The sequence below is a fragment of the Drosophila biarmipes genome, chromosome 2L (assembly GCF_025231255.1).
Source record: "Drosophila biarmipes strain raj3 chromosome 2L, RU_DBia_V1.1, whole genome shotgun sequence".
Taxonomy (NCBI): domain Eukaryota; kingdom Metazoa; phylum Arthropoda; class Insecta; order Diptera; family Drosophilidae; genus Drosophila; species Drosophila biarmipes.
In genome coordinates this window covers 8,724,686-8,742,963 of record NC_066612.1, presented here as the reverse complement: position 1 = coordinate 8,742,963, position 18,278 = coordinate 8,724,686, and the positions used below count along the sequence as shown (strand labels likewise).

At 40.4% G+C, this 18,278-nt stretch overlaps 2 protein-coding genes across 9 annotated transcripts in view; one reads left to right on the top strand and one right to left on the bottom strand.

Moving 5' to 3' along the window:
• The window catches only part of LOC108032368 (tyrosine-protein phosphatase Lar), a 124,091-nt gene that overhangs the window by 12,167 nt on the left and 93,646 nt on the right, over positions 1 to 18,278 (bottom strand). For 3 of the 8 annotated variants that reach the window (XM_017106182.3, XM_017106181.3, XM_017106185.3), the window contains 9 exons: positions 9,847 to 10,083; positions 9,642 to 9,788; positions 8,952 to 9,227; positions 8,678 to 8,701; positions 5,323 to 5,423; positions 4,081 to 4,273; positions 2,767 to 2,917; positions 2,537 to 2,673; positions 18 to 314 (listed from right to left, as the gene is read on the bottom strand). In XM_017106182.3, coding sequence (XP_016961671.1) covers positions 18 to 314; positions 2,537 to 2,673; positions 2,767 to 2,917; positions 4,081 to 4,273; positions 5,323 to 5,423; positions 8,678 to 8,701; positions 8,952 to 9,227; positions 9,642 to 9,788; positions 9,847 to 10,083 — 1,563 coding nt within the window. Of the gene's footprint in view, positions 1 to 17; positions 315 to 2,536; positions 2,674 to 2,766; positions 2,918 to 4,080; positions 4,274 to 5,322; positions 5,424 to 8,677; positions 8,702 to 8,942; positions 9,228 to 9,641; positions 9,789 to 9,846; positions 10,084 to 18,278 lie in introns of all 8 variants that reach the window. The other 5 variants (XM_017106184.3, XM_017106186.3, XM_017106187.3 and 2 more) reach the window with 3 other exon arrangements.
• LOC108032372 (protein screw) lies at positions 10,412 to 11,735 on the top strand. The gene has a single exon (XM_017106194.3). It carries the CDS (start codon positions 10,437 to 10,439, stop codon positions 11,646 to 11,648), a length of 1,212 nt encoding a protein of 403 aa, XP_016961683.1. The 5' UTR covers positions 10,412 to 10,436; the 3' UTR covers positions 11,649 to 11,735.

Genomic DNA, 18,278 nt, shown 5'->3' with positions numbered 1-18,278 from the left:
GTTATTGGCATACATACCATCCTCTTGGGTGCGCAATATGATGGGATGGGACCGCGGCCCATCGCCGACGGAGGTGCCGGCCAGTACCCAGATTTTGTACTCGGTCCAGCGCTTCAGCTCGTCGAGCACAATGCTGGTCATATTGAGGGTCATGGTGGTGGCCTCGTCGTCTTCGCGGCCCACCTCCACGAAGAAGACCTTATAGTATATGATGCGACCGTTCGATCGTTCGACGGGCGGCGGCAGCCAGTTTAGCGATATCGTCGTCGAGCTGGTGGCTATGGCGGTGATATTTTGAGGCGGTGCACCTGGTACTAATTACATAGATGGGAACGGAACGTATTTGTGTGTGCATTGATTTTTTCATTGGTTGGTGGGTTTATTGGGTGGTTTTCATTGTTGGTTGTTGCATAGCCAAGGTTTTTTTTTTTGTTTTTTTGGATATGACAGTGGGTTCATATGGTTCATAGCGTTCAGCAATTAGCGCAGAGAATACGAAAATATTTTGTCAAACCAAACGAAAATGGATAAACATGAAATGAAAAAGGCGTAAAGCAAAATAATATTAAAATCATATAGAATAACATGGTTTTATATAGGCATAAAAATATATCGAAATTAATTCAAATATCAAGACATAGATCCAATGGTTTATGCAAATAATGTTGACTCCTTTTTGCGTTCGTCAATAATTTGTGCATATTTTTTGGTAACGACTTTTTGAGCTGAAAATTTTCCCAACTAACTACCAGAGAAGCATATCCATGCATGGCTTAGAAAAAAACATAAATAAAGGTAACTAAACAATCACACAACATTTACATACACACGAAAAGGCATTCATTTGCATAAACCATGGGAATTTGGTACACATAGAGAAGACTAAATTAATAAACTACGTAACTAAAAAGTAAAGGTGCGCAAAGTTTTAAAGGCACTACAGCTGTGTATAGCTTCAACTGAACAATACAGGTAAACTTGCCCTGGGGCACCATTAAGAAACTAGGAATTTTCGCAGTATTTAGCAGGCAGAAACTCAAACTTTCGAATCAAACTCTAGGCTAAAAACAGTTCCAAAATAACTTTGTGGCCTGTCCTTATGGCAGCCCGTCTGGGCCACAATAAGTGCCGTGGCACAGACAATCATTTACATTTTAATTATGCGAATGTGCAAAACGTGCAAATATGGAAACCAAAAGTGATATTTATGCCACTGCCAAGAACTTTGCACTTCCGGCATTTGTCTTCGCGCCGCTCTATTAAAATATCATTCAAAATCAATTTTCTAGACACTGGATGCAGGCAGGCAGAGACACAGACACTGACACTGACACGGAGGAGGAAGTTAAGGAATTTTCGGTTTTTGGTTTCTGTGGTCTCGTTGGTGCTTCTGGTGCAAAATGCAGAGTGCAGAGTGCAAAGTGCATTAGGAATTTTAGCACTTAAATAGTGGTCTAAAGTTGGAAATTGTTCGGGCATAATTTACATGATTTAACACTCGGGGAGCCACAAATGATAAATGGAATATAATCGAGCGATGCAAAACACACAAATTCAAATATGCATTCCCTTTGGTTGCTTTTCTTTTTATTTCTTCCAGTATTATTTGCATAACATTATCGTGCAATTTGCTCTTGATTTTGAACTTGAACTGAAGAGGTGTTTTTTTGGTTTGGCAATGTTGTGGGTTGCATATGAGGTTTATGGTTTAATCCTGTGGGTGTGATGTGGACTGTGGACTGTTGGCTATTGTTCAGTGATTTTTGGTCTGTAATTGCATTAGTTCAACAGATTGCAGATATAACATTGTAAAAGGTATTTTTCCATTTCAATTTAAATATTATACATGTCAGCATGGCTTTGATTTTTTTGGCTTTACCGTTCTGCATTCTGTTAAACTGTGATTTTAAATTTGTTTCTTATGTTTTATGTATTATGTGTGTATAGCTAGAGGTCTTAGTTTCTATATATTTATGTGTAAGCTATGTATATTTGTCTGTCATCTGTGTAACTTTGTATAAACTAACTAATAAAATGTGTTCTATTTCTTTTGTAGATTATATCGTCTAAAGAACTAAAACTTAACTCTAACTTGCAAGTAACAAGAACAATCACATGTCAAACAATATGTAGATATATATATATATCGATATGGTTATTTATAGTTAAGATACAGGTGGTTAGGTGCATAGAACTCACTGCACACCGGGAACACTCATCCGATATCATTTATTCATTGCATTCGCTCACACTTTACCTGCTTCCACGAAGGCACAACTCAATAGAATGTAATTTCGCACTCAGACATTTGATGGTTTGGGTAACTGAATAAATCAACTACATGTTTATGGAACATATTTTCAATGTTCATGTATCGGGGTTAATATATCATAAATATATATATAATATGTGGATTTGTAGTTTGAAATCAATCAGTTTCTCGTTGTACTTAAGCCTATGGAACTTTGTACTTGTCTACGTCGCTTTGAGCTAACTTAAAGAGTTATAGATGTCGAGGGCGGATGGGCCAACTTACCATATTGCTTGGTGCGAACGGGAATGTGCGGCGTGGTGGCCCCCTCGCCTCGCTGGGATCTAGCAGCCAGCCAGACGTAGTACACGGTATCCGGATACAGACCATCAAGGGTGTAGGCCTCCGAGTTGGAAATGCGTCTAAACAAAGGGGCGTAAGGATGGTATTGTTTAGTTTGGGGGATTCTTCCGATACTTCAGCGTACTGTATCTCTGTATCTCTGCGATACTCACTTGTGAAGGACCTGATTGGCGTATGTGTCATTCCAGTAGAGCACGTAATGAACGATATTCTCGCTGGAATGCGTCGGCTTGGTCCATTGCAGTGTGACTGCGTTCTCGCCGATATCGGTTGCCCGGAAATTGCTCGGTTGCGATGGCACACCTTTGTAGACATATCCGTATTTCATATTCCACGGGGATTCGGGGGTTGTGTCGCATATTCGCCGGTTGGGGAATTGCATTTGGTTTTTTGGTTTGGTAATAATGAAACGGAAATTACGGAAATTAAATAAAATACAAACAAATCAATGTGGCCATGCCATTTTGTTTGTATGCCGATGGATGCCACCGATTGCGTTTGCGATTCGCATGGTTTTCCAATTCAAAATGCCGCCTGGTATGATATTGATGAGGTGACACACGCACAGCAATCGCTGCATCAGCATTTTCAATTCGTATTGGCTTTGCATGAAATTGATTGAGATGTGTCCATCGAACCAACCCCAATCCCCATTCCATGTTTGAAAATTTCAGCGCAAAACCACAAAAACCCACAGAGAGAGAGAGACAAAAAATGATTATCAATTTTGAAATTATTTTTGCTCCCCAGGGAATTCGAAGAACCTGTCGTCGCTTTGAAGTTTTACGGTTTAATGAACAAACCGAAATCATTTTTCGAACTGCCAAAAGGCAGGGAATTTATCTGTATAGACCGCCTTTATATATCTATAGACTTAAAGAGTCAGATGGCTCAGATGGTTCAATGGAGTAAAGCCTCTCAACTCTTCTGGCCAAACAAACACAAGTGTCAAGTTTGACCCTAAAATGGCAGGGGACATTTTGCAGTTTACATAAAGCCCCAAAAGTAATAAGTCTGCTCGGTCAGTTCAAAGTTTAGCCCCTGTATTTCGTTAGTTATGGTTCGAGTTAAAGCTGCTTAAGATGGCCACAAATGGCAGTAAGTCAGTCCGGGTGGACACGCCCCCACTTAAGCGCCTAAAACACACTCGGTCAAATGCATTTGCATCCAATATACGCATTTATATCCAATGATTGCAGCCAGTTAATGAATATCTGCCGGACATGCCCCCCACAAGTGCAGTCGGTGTTTGTGCCCGGACAGAGATAAATATTTCATTGAACGGACACACGTTTCGCCTGACATTTTGTATTATAATTAAATAATTGGTGTGATCTATGTGGGCCGATTGAGTTGAGCAATTAAATTGCAAAATGTGCTCGATTCAAAATGCAACGCCAGTCGGTGCTTGTGCGTTTCATGGGCCTAATTGAAGCTGATTGCCCAATCAATTTGGCTTAGCTCACCTTGCTGGGCCTTTACTTGGACCGGCGTGGACATGGGACCGGCTCCCATCGAGGTGTAGGCCTGCACCCGCACCGTGTAGATGGCGTGGGGCGTCAGCTCCGAAACAGTGGTCAGCTCGCTGTTGTCCACCATCTGAGAGTTCCAGGAGGCCTCCGGCTGATTCGAATTTGTTGTGTAGTACACCTTGTAGCCCTGTTTACACAAAGAATTGGAGATAAGTTAGGGGAGGCAGTTACCATTATGGTTTGAGAACCTAGTTTACCTTATTTATAAAGAAACTATTAACTATTTAATCTTGTTTGCCCTTTTAAGCAATCGCATTTTCCCAAAAAAATAAAGGTTTAGTTAGGTTATTTAAGATGGGAAATAATAGTTATAGTGACTATTGAAATTGTTACTTGTAAAGTGTTAATGGGATTTTATTATAATTATTAAAACGAATCTACAAGCCAAAAAATTTTGAGATCGGACCATTCATTAAAAAGATATAAGTAAATGAATGTGTAATGTCAGATATAGCTCATTTGCTGCAAACATATCTTCATCTCTCTCACACTCCCTGAGTGACTAATAGTCGAGACCGTTCACGCTTTTTTCTTCTTTTTTATTCAATAATAAGAAAATATCTTAATTTTAATGTTCTTTTAATTTAAGAAGTTTATAAAACCCTAAATTTATATCAAAGTGGTACAAACAAGAAGTTAAAACTCAGTTTTATAAAAAGCTCAAGAGAGTTCAAAAAAGAACTGGATGAAGTCAAAGCAAGAAAATGTAAGCTGTTTGAAATCTGGAATCCGAATCCGATTTTCACCTTTCATTAACTGATAAACCGAAAATGATATATTGCTGCTGGTCCAGAGATTTGAGGACCTTTAGGGCCGGGCAAACACAACCCGCCCCGCCGGAGACCAAAGTCCCGAGACCACAACGATTGCCGACTCGGAATGGAGACCTGTGGACAGGTGTCTAGGATTTGCATACGACCGTTCGCCAGCCATTGGCAGTGGCATCGGCAATCGGGCTTCCTGCCCCGGAACATGGCTAAAGGCATTTTGCCAATTTCCCTTCGCCTGGACCCCTCCATTCCAGCCATCGGACTGACGTGACAAAGTGCGTTGGTCGGACTACGGGTGGCGGACTACGGGTGGCTAGGGGCTGTGGACTACGGATTGTGGGTCTCCCTGTGTGTCCGGATTCCGGATCTTATCGTTTAATATGCGCACTTGATGCCAGGTACTTACGGTCACTTGTCCATTGGGCGTCTCTGGTGGTTCCCAAGTAATAACCATCGTGGACGAGCTCAGCGTGCGCACTTGAACATTACGTGGTGCACTTTCCATTTCTGCAGGCAGGGAGGAAACAGACGGGGAAATGGGTAATATTAGCATTGTCATGGCAAAGATTGGGCATATAACAATGGCTAGTTGGCACAGTGCAGATCCGAGTGGCTAAGCGAATTTCGAAAATTTATAGCACGCCTGAAGAACCACTAGCTATCAGTTAAGGTATTAGGAAAATAATAGGGTTAGGAACTTGAACAGCCCTGGCAGTTTAAAACTACCTATCATATCGGTATAAGCTATAGCTCACAATGAACATTTAACATTAAATGCAGTCGTACTTGAAATTCCATAATAGAATCATATTCTAAGTTTATTTCATGATTTCCCCTGCAATTTTGCTACTTTAATAGCACAAAAAAAGCATTTTAGTGTACACAATAGCATTTATTTGACTGGTATTTAATTATACTTTACGTTACCCGTCATTGTAAAATGATTTAAATATATGCTGCCCAGCCATTCATACTTTTCCCCCAAAAATCATACAAATGCAATTTAGCCAAATGCTTTGCTGGAACGACAGACAAATGCCATTATCGAGAAACCAGCGAAGCCAGGAGGGCATTTGGGGCATCGCAAATGTTTTGTAAGACCAACACAAAACCCATCCATCACAATTTGTTTTTCCAATGAACGGTCGGCTGTTGTTTTAGCTTCTGCTCCTGCTCCAAGAGATGCGTATTTCATGTCCTTTCCTGGTGGCAGGAATAGAACAGCAATTGGAAACGGGCGGTTTCTGTCCTGCATTTCCGGCAAAATTGAGGGAATTGTTATGGCGCGTTGAAGCCTGGCGGCTGTTATAGTGAGAATTTTGCATTTTGCATTTATAAACTGATTTCTGTGTACTGAACCCCGAACAATGATTTCCCGCGAAGCATGAATCCAGCTATTCGTCATGCATTTCCATGGTTCACTGCATTGTCAGCCACAAAATCATCATCGCGATTTTTGGCAACCCCTTCGCCCACATGAAAACAAAAAAAAAAGGAGAGAGAGGAGCACAGTAAAGCCGTCATGAATGGCAATTAGTGGTGCATTCCGGCCATCACTCAATTTTCCTTATGTGTGATATGGGGTATGTAACCGATTCGCAAAACCGATTGGTTAATGGCCAATCAATAAATTCCAATTTCTCACAATTTTACTGCAATATCCACAAACGGTGCAGCAGCACGGTTTTATCCACAATTTATATCGCAGTCATCTCATCTGTTACCCAAGTGCCGCTACCCCCAATGTGTGTTGGCCTGGTCCATTGCTTGTTATAGCCAAGATTTGCATGCAGCTCGCACACACCGATTCACCGATAGATTCGGGCAAAAATTTCCTCTTAGCTCGGCCACGACTGTGTGTGTGCGTGTGTGTGTGTGAGTCCTGTGAGTGGAGCAGCAGGATGCAGGATGGAGGATGCAGAGCATCACGTAAGCTGCATTTAAGGGCATATACATTACATACGGATACGCTCCATTAATATGTATCCTTGCATGCCTGCGCACACGCCTACTCCTTATAGGACCAGCACATATCACTAAATCGTAGCCCCCATCCTGCATCCCCCGTCCTGCATCCTCGTATCCATCTCCACCCACAAAAGGATTCGAGGCAGGAGCATGTGCAGGCCATACATCTGATTACTTGACGAAAGGATATGCTCAAGACTCGTTCAAGGCGCCCCAGCCCCAATTGTGGGTTTTGATTACTGCCCCTCAAGAACAGTTTCCGTCTTGAAATGTTTTTACAAGTACTAATGCTGCAGAAGCTGCTTTTACTAATTAAATGCTTCATTGGGCCTGCAAAACTGGGCCAAAGGTATCAAATTTAATACCAGTGACTATGTCGAAGATGTAATGGTAACAAATAAGACAAAGGATTTAAAATTTCCCTCAAGAAATGTAAAAATTATATTCTGATATTAACTAGACTAGCATTTTTTTACATTTTATTAATGCACTCAGTCCTTAACTTACTTAGCATTTTATAGAAACATGAATAAATTATGAAATTTTAAATATTTCAGAATATATTTTCCTTCCGTAATCTGCCATTTTTGGTCACAGATGCGTGAGATGGCATCACCTTGGGTTCTCCCCTCTGTTCGGTTAATGTACTCATCCCCCTGGCAGAGTAATATGGCCAGCCATAAAGAAAGCTGTGGATTATCCACTTGTCTCATCTGCTACCTAAGCCAGTGACACGTGTTAAGCATTGCGTTGACCTGCTGATGCCAGTCCTGCGGGCCCAGGAGCCCGGCTTCAACCGCCCATAAACGTAGCTATCGAAATATTATTTCGAAACGATATTGGGCAAGCGATAAGCATAATTGCGGCAATAAAAGTTTTCAACTTTTGTACGACACGCTCTTTGGGTCTGCTAGTGGAACTGCAAATGCAGCTGCTGCTTTTATATGGAAAATGGAGTTGAACGAAGCTAGGTGTACACTTACACAACAAGGAAAAAACTAATGAAACAAGATGCGAGACGTATCAAAAGTTCGCCATCTTGCTATTTGCTCTCCTTTTCTCCCATTGAAATTTTAATGCTTTTCTCTCTTGTTCGATTTGAGAGAAAATGATTTTAAGCAAATTGAACATTTGAACATAAAGTTTTTCAATTTGTCAATAATAAATTATTTTTTTTAATTATTCAAATAAAGTGTATATTTACAAAAAAATTGAATATCCTAGGTGTTTAACCCAAAAACAATCATGAATCGCTACTTTGGAATGAAATACCAGCTCAAGCAAATGAGATGCGTTCCCTAGATCCCGATAAAAATGATCATACCCTTAGGAAGGGCACCGGAAAAGCAGAAGTGGCCGGAAAGGCATGTCAGACAAGCGCTCGCTTACGCGGGAGTTGCCAGGGCTAAAACAGCGTTGCATGCACCCAACACACAAGCGTTCGCATCCAAAGCGAACGCATAACAATGCAAACTTTATGGGGTATTCAGGGGAGGATTGGAGGAGGCTATGGCCTCCTGACCCCCCACTCACATACGTCAGGATAGCGCCAGGACTCGTGGTTCTGGATCGCAGCTGCGTATGCAACGATTTTTTAACATTGCATTTACCTTTGATTCTATCTAGCTACTTGTTATTCCGCTTTCTTTACTCCCGTATTTTTTTTTATTATTTCCTATTTTACCCTTTTCACATTTTTCGGTACGGATTTTGTGCTGCTCAACAATTGTTATTGAAATTGTTTTGGCAATTTTTTGGCCAACCATAAAATTTTGTTTGCCAAGGATACTTACTTGTGCCACCGAATGAGAAATCGCCTGAGAAGGCAAATGCATGTGCGAGAGGGAGAGAGAAAGGACAAATAGACATTTTCAAGAAGGGTTAGTACGATTGCCGACATAATGGACCAAGGCAAATAAAAAGGGATCTAAGAGTGGTCTAAATTCAAAATGAAATTGGTTAAAAATCCTATTTTTTGAGCAGCATGTGAACAGAAGATGGGCAGCAGTTAGTTAAATGTCCTCCAAGGGGGGGCATCATCTCGTTTGCAATACTCACTTGTCTCACCGGTGGTACAAGTCGCTGGTGCCGAGGGCGGTCCACGTCCAATATTGTTCACCGCTATCACGTAGAACTCGTACTCCGTATAGGGGCTCAGGGCACGGACCACATAGTACATGGTGATGATGCCGCTTATCTCGCTGAAGGCCTGGTTGGCGTTCTTCGGCTTGTACTGGATCACGTAATACTGCAAGTCCTCGGGACCCTTGTACGACCACTCCAGACGCACCGAAGTGGCGGTCACCTCGGAGATTTGCACATCGGTGGGTGCGGTGGGCAGGGCTGTTGGGTGATAGGAAGGGATTTGGTTAGAGGAGATAGTGATTAAAGTGTGATAAATACACAGGTCAGAACATAAGTAAGACATGAGTAGCAGTTATATAAATTCTAAATAGATATAGCACACAATACTTTCAATTTTACTTCAAAGAGTTTCGAATACGGCACGTCCTTTTTTCCAACTTAAGATAGTTAGTAAAGATTCAATAGTATAGTGATTAAAATCCTTAAAAATTCTTTCATGCCGTTTTTTGCTATCTTTTGTATTTCAGAGATAATATTTAAAGAAGTCAAATAACACATTTCTCTCTTTTGACTTGATAGAATTTTTAAAAGTGTGTCAAACTAATACGTATGTATTTTTTTTCTGTGTAGTAATAACCCCTAATCCTAACTTTTCCAATATATTTCACTTACATTGCACTTTAACCACCGAAACCGAATCGATTTGCCCCAGCGTGGAGGCTGCGATGCAAGTGTAGTTGGCGCTCTCTTGGATATTAATCAATTGCAGGACATTTCGACCGATTGGCATCTCGTTCTCGGGGGTAAGATCTTCGGAGCCTAAATAAAAGTATTAATTTTAGATTGACTAGATATCATACTTAGGCAATTAGCATACCCTTCATCCACTTGACATGTGGCATGGGTGAGCCGACGGCAATGCAGGAAAGATTCAGATTGGAGCCCAACATCACCTCACTGATGGTCTCTGGCGGGCGGGAGAAAGTGGGCGGCACACGACGGACTTTCACATACAAATTTGTGGCTTTCGAGTGTTCTGTGCCAATGGAATTCTCGGCCACACATTCGTACTTTCCTTGATCCTCCTCGCGGCTGTTTTCTATTTGCAAGAAGCCTGAAAGGAAAAGAAAATATTTGTTTCAGTTCCGATTTGTTTAATTCTGAAGTTTACAAAAGTCTTTAGGTAAATACACTTATTGGTGGAATATCTCTAAACTGAATGCCCATAACATCTGTAACATTCACAACTTGTACCTGTTAAATGGGTTATGACTACCTACGATTCTACCAATAGGTTTCTTACATCTACCCGCTTAACCCTTTCAATACATCTGCTTTACAACCAATTTTAAAGAAAAGGGTAAAATAAAGTGACCCAATTGTCTACCTGTCCTTCCTTATAAGACACAGATTCTTGAGCAGGGAAATCAGTGGCACTCTGACTCTCGACAAGAATACATCTTAAAAATGTTTAAACTATTTCTAATAACCAGCCTCATATATGTCGTGGGCGGCACCACTTATCTAACCACTAATAGTCATATTGAAATGCCCATATATCAGAAACGCCCTTTGAGCGAACAAATGGAGATGATTGATATCCTGGATTTGGGTGACCGGCCGCGACGACAGGCGGAGCCCAATCTGCACAACTCAGCCTCGAAATTCCTGCTGGAAGTGTACAACGAGATTAGCGAGGACCAGGAACCCAAGGAGGTCCTGCATCAGCGTTACAAACGCTCTGTGGACGACGACATCCTGATTTCTAACGAGGATCGACAGGAGATTGCCAGTTGCAACAGCATCCTGACCTTCTCGAGTCAAGCAAAACCCGAGGAAGTGGACAACGAGTTGGATATGCACATAACCTTCAATACCAACGATGTGCCGACGGATTTGAGTTTGGTCCAGGCCATGCTCAGGATATACAAACAGCCCAGTTTGGTGGACAGGAGGGAGAACTTCACGGTGTCCGTGTACCGAAAGCTGGACAATCGTCAGGATTTCTCCTATCGCATTCTGGGCTCTGTGAACACCACATCCCATCAGCGCGGCTGGTTGGAATTTAATTTAACGCAAACTCTGAGGACTTGGTTAGTGAATAGTAGGGGTTTGCCACGACGAAATGAGCTTAGGATATCCATTGGCGACTCCCAACTGAGCACCTTTGCCGCCGGACTGGTTGCCCCCCAGGCCAGTCGCTCCAGCTTGGAACCCTTTATCGTGGGCTATTTCAATGGACCCGAGCTCCTGGTCAAAATACAGAGGCTCCGTTTCAAGAGGGATCTGGAGAAGCGTAGGTCTGGGGGCGGTGGGAGTCCATCTCCTCCTCCTCAAGCGCCTCCCGTGGATCTGTACAGACCACCGCAGTCCTGCGAGCGCCTCAATTTCACCGTGGACTTCAAGGAGCTGCAGATGCACAACTGGGTGATTGCGCCCAAAAAGTTCGAGGCTTACTTCTGCGGCGGTGGCTGCAACTTCCCGCTGGGCACCAAAATGAATGCCACCAACCATGCCATCGTCCAAACTCTGATGCACCTCAAGCAGCCACATTTGCCCAAGCCCTGCTGCGTGCCCACAGTTCTGGGAGCCATCACCATCCTGAGGTACCTCAACGAGGACATCATCGACCTCACCAAGTACCAGAATGCAGTGGCCAAGGAGTGCGGCTGCCATTAGGTTTGGTTTGAGTTAGTAACTATTTTAATATCAGTAATAAATAAGTGAATGCAGTGTAAATATTGTTCCATGTAAATATAAATAACCTATAAATAAGTAAAGCACTTTAAAAAAAAATAAATTCAAATATTAAACAAACATTATTGAATTTTGATTAAATAAGCTTTGGAATATTTGGCATATTTCTATCCAAAGTCTGAAAACTTTTTAAAATATTACACATTTGAGAAAGCAAGCTGCTTACTAAATAAATAAATATATGCTATATAATGTAATACGATGGAAGCTTAAATAATTTAATTAAAATCTATAGATTCTGTATGAGACTGACAACGTAAAATATACTATTTTTTAGGCAAATATATGTGAAGTTTTAAAAGTCTTACTTTTTAAGATTTTTTTGTAGGGAAAAAACTAATTCTTAATAAAATCCTCACAAAAGTTATTCCATCGTAGCTAAAAAAAAAGTAATTAAAAATCTTTAGGAACTGTTTAAGATGGAAACCCAACTAGTGTTTCAGAATAGGAATCCCTTCTCTTACCCCTGTCCCTTTCTTGGGCTTTGAGGTATACCACCTTTTATGTTTACTTAGCAAAACCTTTACTTGTTACGCCCTTTTATGACGCCTTATGGGTTATGTGTGGGCTGGGGTTTAGCCGTAACAAAGTCGTAAGATCTTAGATTTATCAATAAATTTGAAAGTCAAATGATGTTTGTTTATCTCACATCACTTTAATAGGCAACCCACATTATCCTCATTGCCCCCATAAAAAGGTTCTCAATTCACCTTGCTTTTATGTAGGGAATCCATCCACTCGCCGTCGAGAGAAGCAACACATGGAAAATTAACACTTTTTATATGATTTTAAAAGCCATATAAATTTTACGACAAGTCAGCAACCTCCACGAAAAATTTGCAATCTCCCCCAAAGCGAAAAAGACACTCGCACGCATCTATTAAATATCGGGGCTCGCTTTTCCGGCGTATTACGCTAATGTGAATGACAAACATACGGTGGAAAGGCCGGAGGAGCATTTCGGAGATTGGAAGGGAAAAGGCCATAAACCGACATCACTTTGACATTATATTTATATGGCTAATAAACAATGATGCACGAGTCGGCGTCGAGTAGACAATGTGAAGTGTACGTAAGCAAAATCCACTTCACTTCAGGGCTTTCTCATCCCGAAAATCCATTGGCTTTAAAATCAACTTTTATATAGATATTTTTCCGGTTCGATAGCCATTTTCATTTTGACTCTACTTGAGAAACCATAAAGTTATGGCATTATTGCGCTTTTTAATTGACCAATAACAATTATTTCACACGATAATTTCAGAGAGACATAGTAGAGACGAAATGATTTGTTTTACTTGGTTTATAATTTATTTTGCAAATTTATTTCATACTTCGCGCAAAATCATATTAGCATTTTTAATGAACCATGAGAGAGTGGTTAGCAACGTGCGAATTTCTAAGCGCTTAAACGCTAAAATGTATAACTGTGTGCGTATGTTTGTGCAAAATTAATCATATTGAGTTCCGATATTCAATTTTCTCTCCCATACAATTAATCAGCAACCTCAATTCAATATGCACACACATGTCGCCCATTAAAGACTGCGAGTTTGTGTGCGCATATAGGTAAGCAAATTTAAAATCTGCATGAAATATGACAATTAATTTGCGCAACAAGAGTTTTTCAGACGCAATATTATCGTTTAATTATTTATTGCCGCATTTTGTGCATATACTAGCAGTATTGATCAGGCTTAAGCGGAAAGCTTAAATTACAAAATCGTATTTTCTTTTAATATGATACTGGGCTTAAATTTTGCGGAGAGCGAGGTTACGAATGGACAACTGATTAAAATAAAAATATTTTGCTTAAAATATTTTTAAATGTTGTTTAATAAATGTTATATGAATTCAAAGAAAAATCTACTTATTATATTTCAAAATACAGTAAAAAAAAGTATTACTTTTGGCAAAGTTCAATATGCTTTTATACCCTAAAAAGAATAATAAATGCGGTATATCAATAAATAAATACAAAAGTGAACTCGACTACAGTTGACTGAATCATTTTAATGACTTCTGTTGCTCTGCTATAGAAAAAAATATATGCACACAGGCTTAAAAAAGGGGTACAAAGAAAGGTAATATTTCAAAATAAATAATCATAAAGTTAGTTCTTTAAAAAGCTATTAGTTCCATCGTATGTCTTTACTTTATATTAGCCATTTTAATAAGATAGTTCCCCCCAAAATGTATCTTTAACTACGCCCCTGCCTTGTAAACATCGGAATAAAAAACGGGGCAACGCTAAATGTTGCAAAATCGCTTGGGTCGCACTGAAGCCATGTTTATTGTGTCTATTTTATGTACCTTTCCGTTTTATTATGCTTGTCATTTTGTGTTTCATACAAAAAAAAAAAGTAAATACAGATGGTTTGGGGGAAATAAAAAATAAACTGACTAAAAGCTATGTATGCTGGGTAGATTGTTGTGCGGTTTTTAGTGCAACACCCATTTGTAGGGTGGGTGCCGAGTTTTATGTTTTGTTTTGGTTGTGAAAAGGATGCCGAGGCGTGCTTTTATTTTTATTCGACACTACTGCCGCTCACCTACAACATGCATCAAAGTTGATTGTTGCGAAATTTATTGCACACTATTTGGCCCGTATGGCTGAACATTTATTACGCTTGTTGCACTTCCTGTGCAGCCAAAATTCCCCCAACGCCGTCGAATCTATTGTTTAGGGCCCATTGAACCATTCAAACAGCCATTAAATGCTGCAACTTTTATAAATAATCGCCCACTTTCGTTTTGGCTGACATGTGTAGCTCAGCGAGCCAAACAAACATTCTACCTTTGCTTTTTTTAAAGCCTTCATCCCTGCCTGACATTACTCAAGGTAAAGGGCTTCAAAAAATATGAAACGAAAAAAGACAAGAGACAATGTCTGTGGAAAACGTTGATTAAAATTTATGACGGCAAGTTTCATTAAAACTCTGGGCAACCTTCTGCCAAAAACATTAACGTAAGCCGCCGAGCCAAGCACTTTGCGTGCACGATGGCTGTAGCAATAAAAATTAAGCTAGCATACATCTGGGCTCCCTTCTGCGTCCCGAATGTAAGTCATTCCCCCGGTTTTTGGCCTTGTCCCTGCCGCGTGCGTGTGCCACTCTTATGAAAATTAAAATTTCTTTCAAGCGTCATAAAAAAAAGAATATAAACAAATGGACAGGCTAGCAAAGGAGTGCGGCCGTTGGAACAGGTGAATATTTCATGGAAAATGGGTTCCAACCAAAGGGGTTTGGCACAGAAGTCTGCTTTAAGGAAGCCCATGACTAATATCAATGTTTGAGTATTTTAAAATGTAAAAAAAGGACACCCATACTGATTTTTCGCTTCAATAACTATGACAAAAATTCAACATTTTTGAACGTTTTTTATAAGTTATATTTTTTTCTTTTTATTGGGTAAAGATTCGGATTTCTCTGCAATAAATAAAAATATTGAAAAGGATCTTTTCTGCTTTTTATTTTGCTTTAATAAATATTAAAACCAATATTACCAATTTTTGTATGGTTTAAAAAACGGATGACATTAAATATTTTTTATGTTTTGTTTCGTATGTTTTGGGAAAAATACGAAAAATGTGGAATTGTTAAAAAAAGGTATCTCTTTGATAGGAATTTATTTTTAAAATCTGATAAATACAAAAAAGGCATAGCAAAATATTCATGTTTAATTAGGGAGCTCCACATACATTTGGATGATTTTTTGGCAATTCAACTTAATCACATTCAAGGCAACAATATTAGGATTTTGGAGTTTATTAAAGTTCAAATTAGGAAAGTCTGAAAACTTAATACTTAAAATCCGCAGAGGTTTTTGTGATTCAATGGGAAGAAAAGAGAAAGCCTGTATGGGTCGGTGAAAGCCCTAGCCCAAGTCCACCTCCACTCAATCCACCTGCTTCGGTGGCCGCTGCAAATGTGGCAAGACATTGGTTGCGGGTTAGTTTGGACGCGGCACACATGTGGCACGCCACACAGCTGCACTTCCGCCAGCGCAGCCATTTTCATATTCAGCAACTTCCGCTCGAAACGCACACCCTGCCACACTTTCGTTGCCAAGGATTTGGGATCGACTTTGGCTTCAGGTTCAGCTTCAGCTTCAAATGCTTGGCTGCACGCCCAAATGGGATTATTAATTTAATTATGCTTTAATTTAAGTAGTCCTCGTCGTCGTCGTCGGCGTCGTCGTCGTCGTCGTTACAAAGTGACATTTATGGGGCGACTTGCTGCAGCCAAGCCCAAGTTCATCCACATAAAAGTGTGCAAAGTTTCAATTTGGGTAATGCAAGTGACGACGACTTATCGTCAACCGAAAAAGAAGAAACCCAACTGACCCCCATACCATTCCCGAAGCCATCTTGTACACTCGAGGAGGAGGACATGGCCCCGCTGGGAGAAAGCCAGCCGTTCTAGTCATGCACATTTTGGCAATTACTGTCTCATTTTCAACAAAAGTGACTGTCAACTCTTTCGAGGCAGGAGCCCAGTGACAGGGAGGAGCTCATAATTTAAGCATTAAACTTTTCCCAAAATGCTTTCAAGTTGACTTGCCTTAACTACAGTTTTACGGCTCAAGTAAATAATTGCGTGCAGAGCCCCCTTCTCCCGGTTTTCAACCGCTCCCTCCAGCATTTCCTCTGGTTTGGTCACGTCAAGTGGCAAGGCGATTGTAATGATGGAGCCCAGCAATTAAAGAGTTGTGGAGCTCAGCGCCCAGGTCGCAGGTCGCAGGTTGAGGGGCCATCATCGTGGCAGCTGCTGCCGTTGCCCCTTCTTTTGGGCGGGGGGGGCGCAGTGGGAAGGGATTCGGTTGCCACGTGCAAGTTTCGAACAAAAGAAGGCATAAAAATGTCATATAAAAAATAAGACGATGTTGCAAGCTGAGCTGTATTCGAGTCAAGCTGGTCTCGAGAGCTGCCTTCAGGTTTCCCCGCATAAAGGTTAACCTGCTCCCAGTTATATGGCCTCTATTCGTTGTTTTACGCCCCCGGCGGCAATCCTGCGAGCAATCCTGCGAGCAATCCAACTCAATATTCAGCTAGTTAAAACTTAAGTATCCACTTGAGGAAAGTTGTATTTAATTTTAACTGCGCTTTTATTATCATGTTTTGCTCATGGCTCACGGGATCTGGCTCTTTGGATTCACTTAAACCAATGTGTCAGGACCTGGGTAAACATAAATGTAAGCAGATTAAAAGTTATGAGTTGTAGTACAATTGTTTCAGTTTAAATAGTGGTGTATGCCCTGTAACAGGGCATTAGTAGATTTTTATCTGTGGCTTAGTTGATTTAAATTTCTAAGAAAGCTGCGCATTAAAGTCTTTGGAGTACAATTTCCTGCTGCACCTGCTCAAGCAAAGGAGACCATTATCGTCTCAATTGCTCCCTGATAGACCCTTCGCTGACACTTCCTTTCAGTCGAGTTCATCTGCTCACACACACACAACCCATTAAGACAATTGGCTCAGGCGAAACCAATTTCTGATAAGCCTCTTTTGCTTAAAAGCCAAATTATGATATTTGAAAAGGCCCAACATTTTTCCGCTACTCCTTTCCCCCCGTTTTTTTTTTTGCCAATGAGAATTCCAACCCTGTGAATGTAATTTCCCCAGACGATGCGGCAGAACCTTTTCCATAAAAAAAAAGAGAAGTTAAGTAAGGGAAACAGGGAAAAACCGTGGTCACTACTACGGCGGCAAAGGTTTTTCTTTTTATTCCTTCCGTTATGCCTTTTATTGAACAAAAGCCCTGAGGGACTATTTGGCGAAATAAAAATAAAGGTATAATACTCAATAATATTGTCGCTGGTCGTTGCCCGCTTGCTTCTATTGGCAGCCTACCCTTTGACCCCTTCCGTTTCGGTTCGAAGGACTAAATTAACTACCAACTGCCAAAGAGTATGGAAATGCCCCACGAAGTAATTTTAAATAAATTATTTATAAATGTATTTGTGCATTGAAGTGCGACCGGTGTCATTTGCCTTTGCCATACGCTGAAGTGGAAGATATCGAGGTTCCGAGGAACGAAATAAAGCAGCGAATGCCAAGGTACTCTGGGTAAAAATATGAATATTGAGAAAATTGCAAGTGGCATATGATTTACGTTTTCGAAAAAAAAATATTTTTTTATATGTGTGAGATGTTTTTGTTGTAAGTTAAGGTAATTTCTAGATTTTTCAAGCGTTTCGAGTTCTAATAGATAGAAAATACAAATATTTAGAAAACTTCTCTTTGCATTTTTTTAAACTTTCAAATTACTCTATTTGTATTATATAAATATATATATATATTATTTATTTTTAGAATGTTAAAGCTGAGCAAACCCACATTAATTTAACTTACTTTAAAGATGTTTCCAGAACTACTACCTCTATATCTACTGACCCTTCTTTTGTACGCTCTTTTGTAATTCCTAGCGAAATTCCGACTTACCCGAGGGCTAATACTACAGAGGAGTGTATAATAATCACATTAATATATCCAGCTAAGGCGATTGGGTGTGCGACAAAGGAACGGGCGAGCCCGGAACGCCATGAGGTCCT

Coding starts and splice junctions, on each gene's coding strand:
- LOC108032372 (XM_017106194.3), top strand. CDS start 10,437: ATGTTTAAACTATTTCTAATAACCAGCCTCATATATGTCGTGGGCGGC.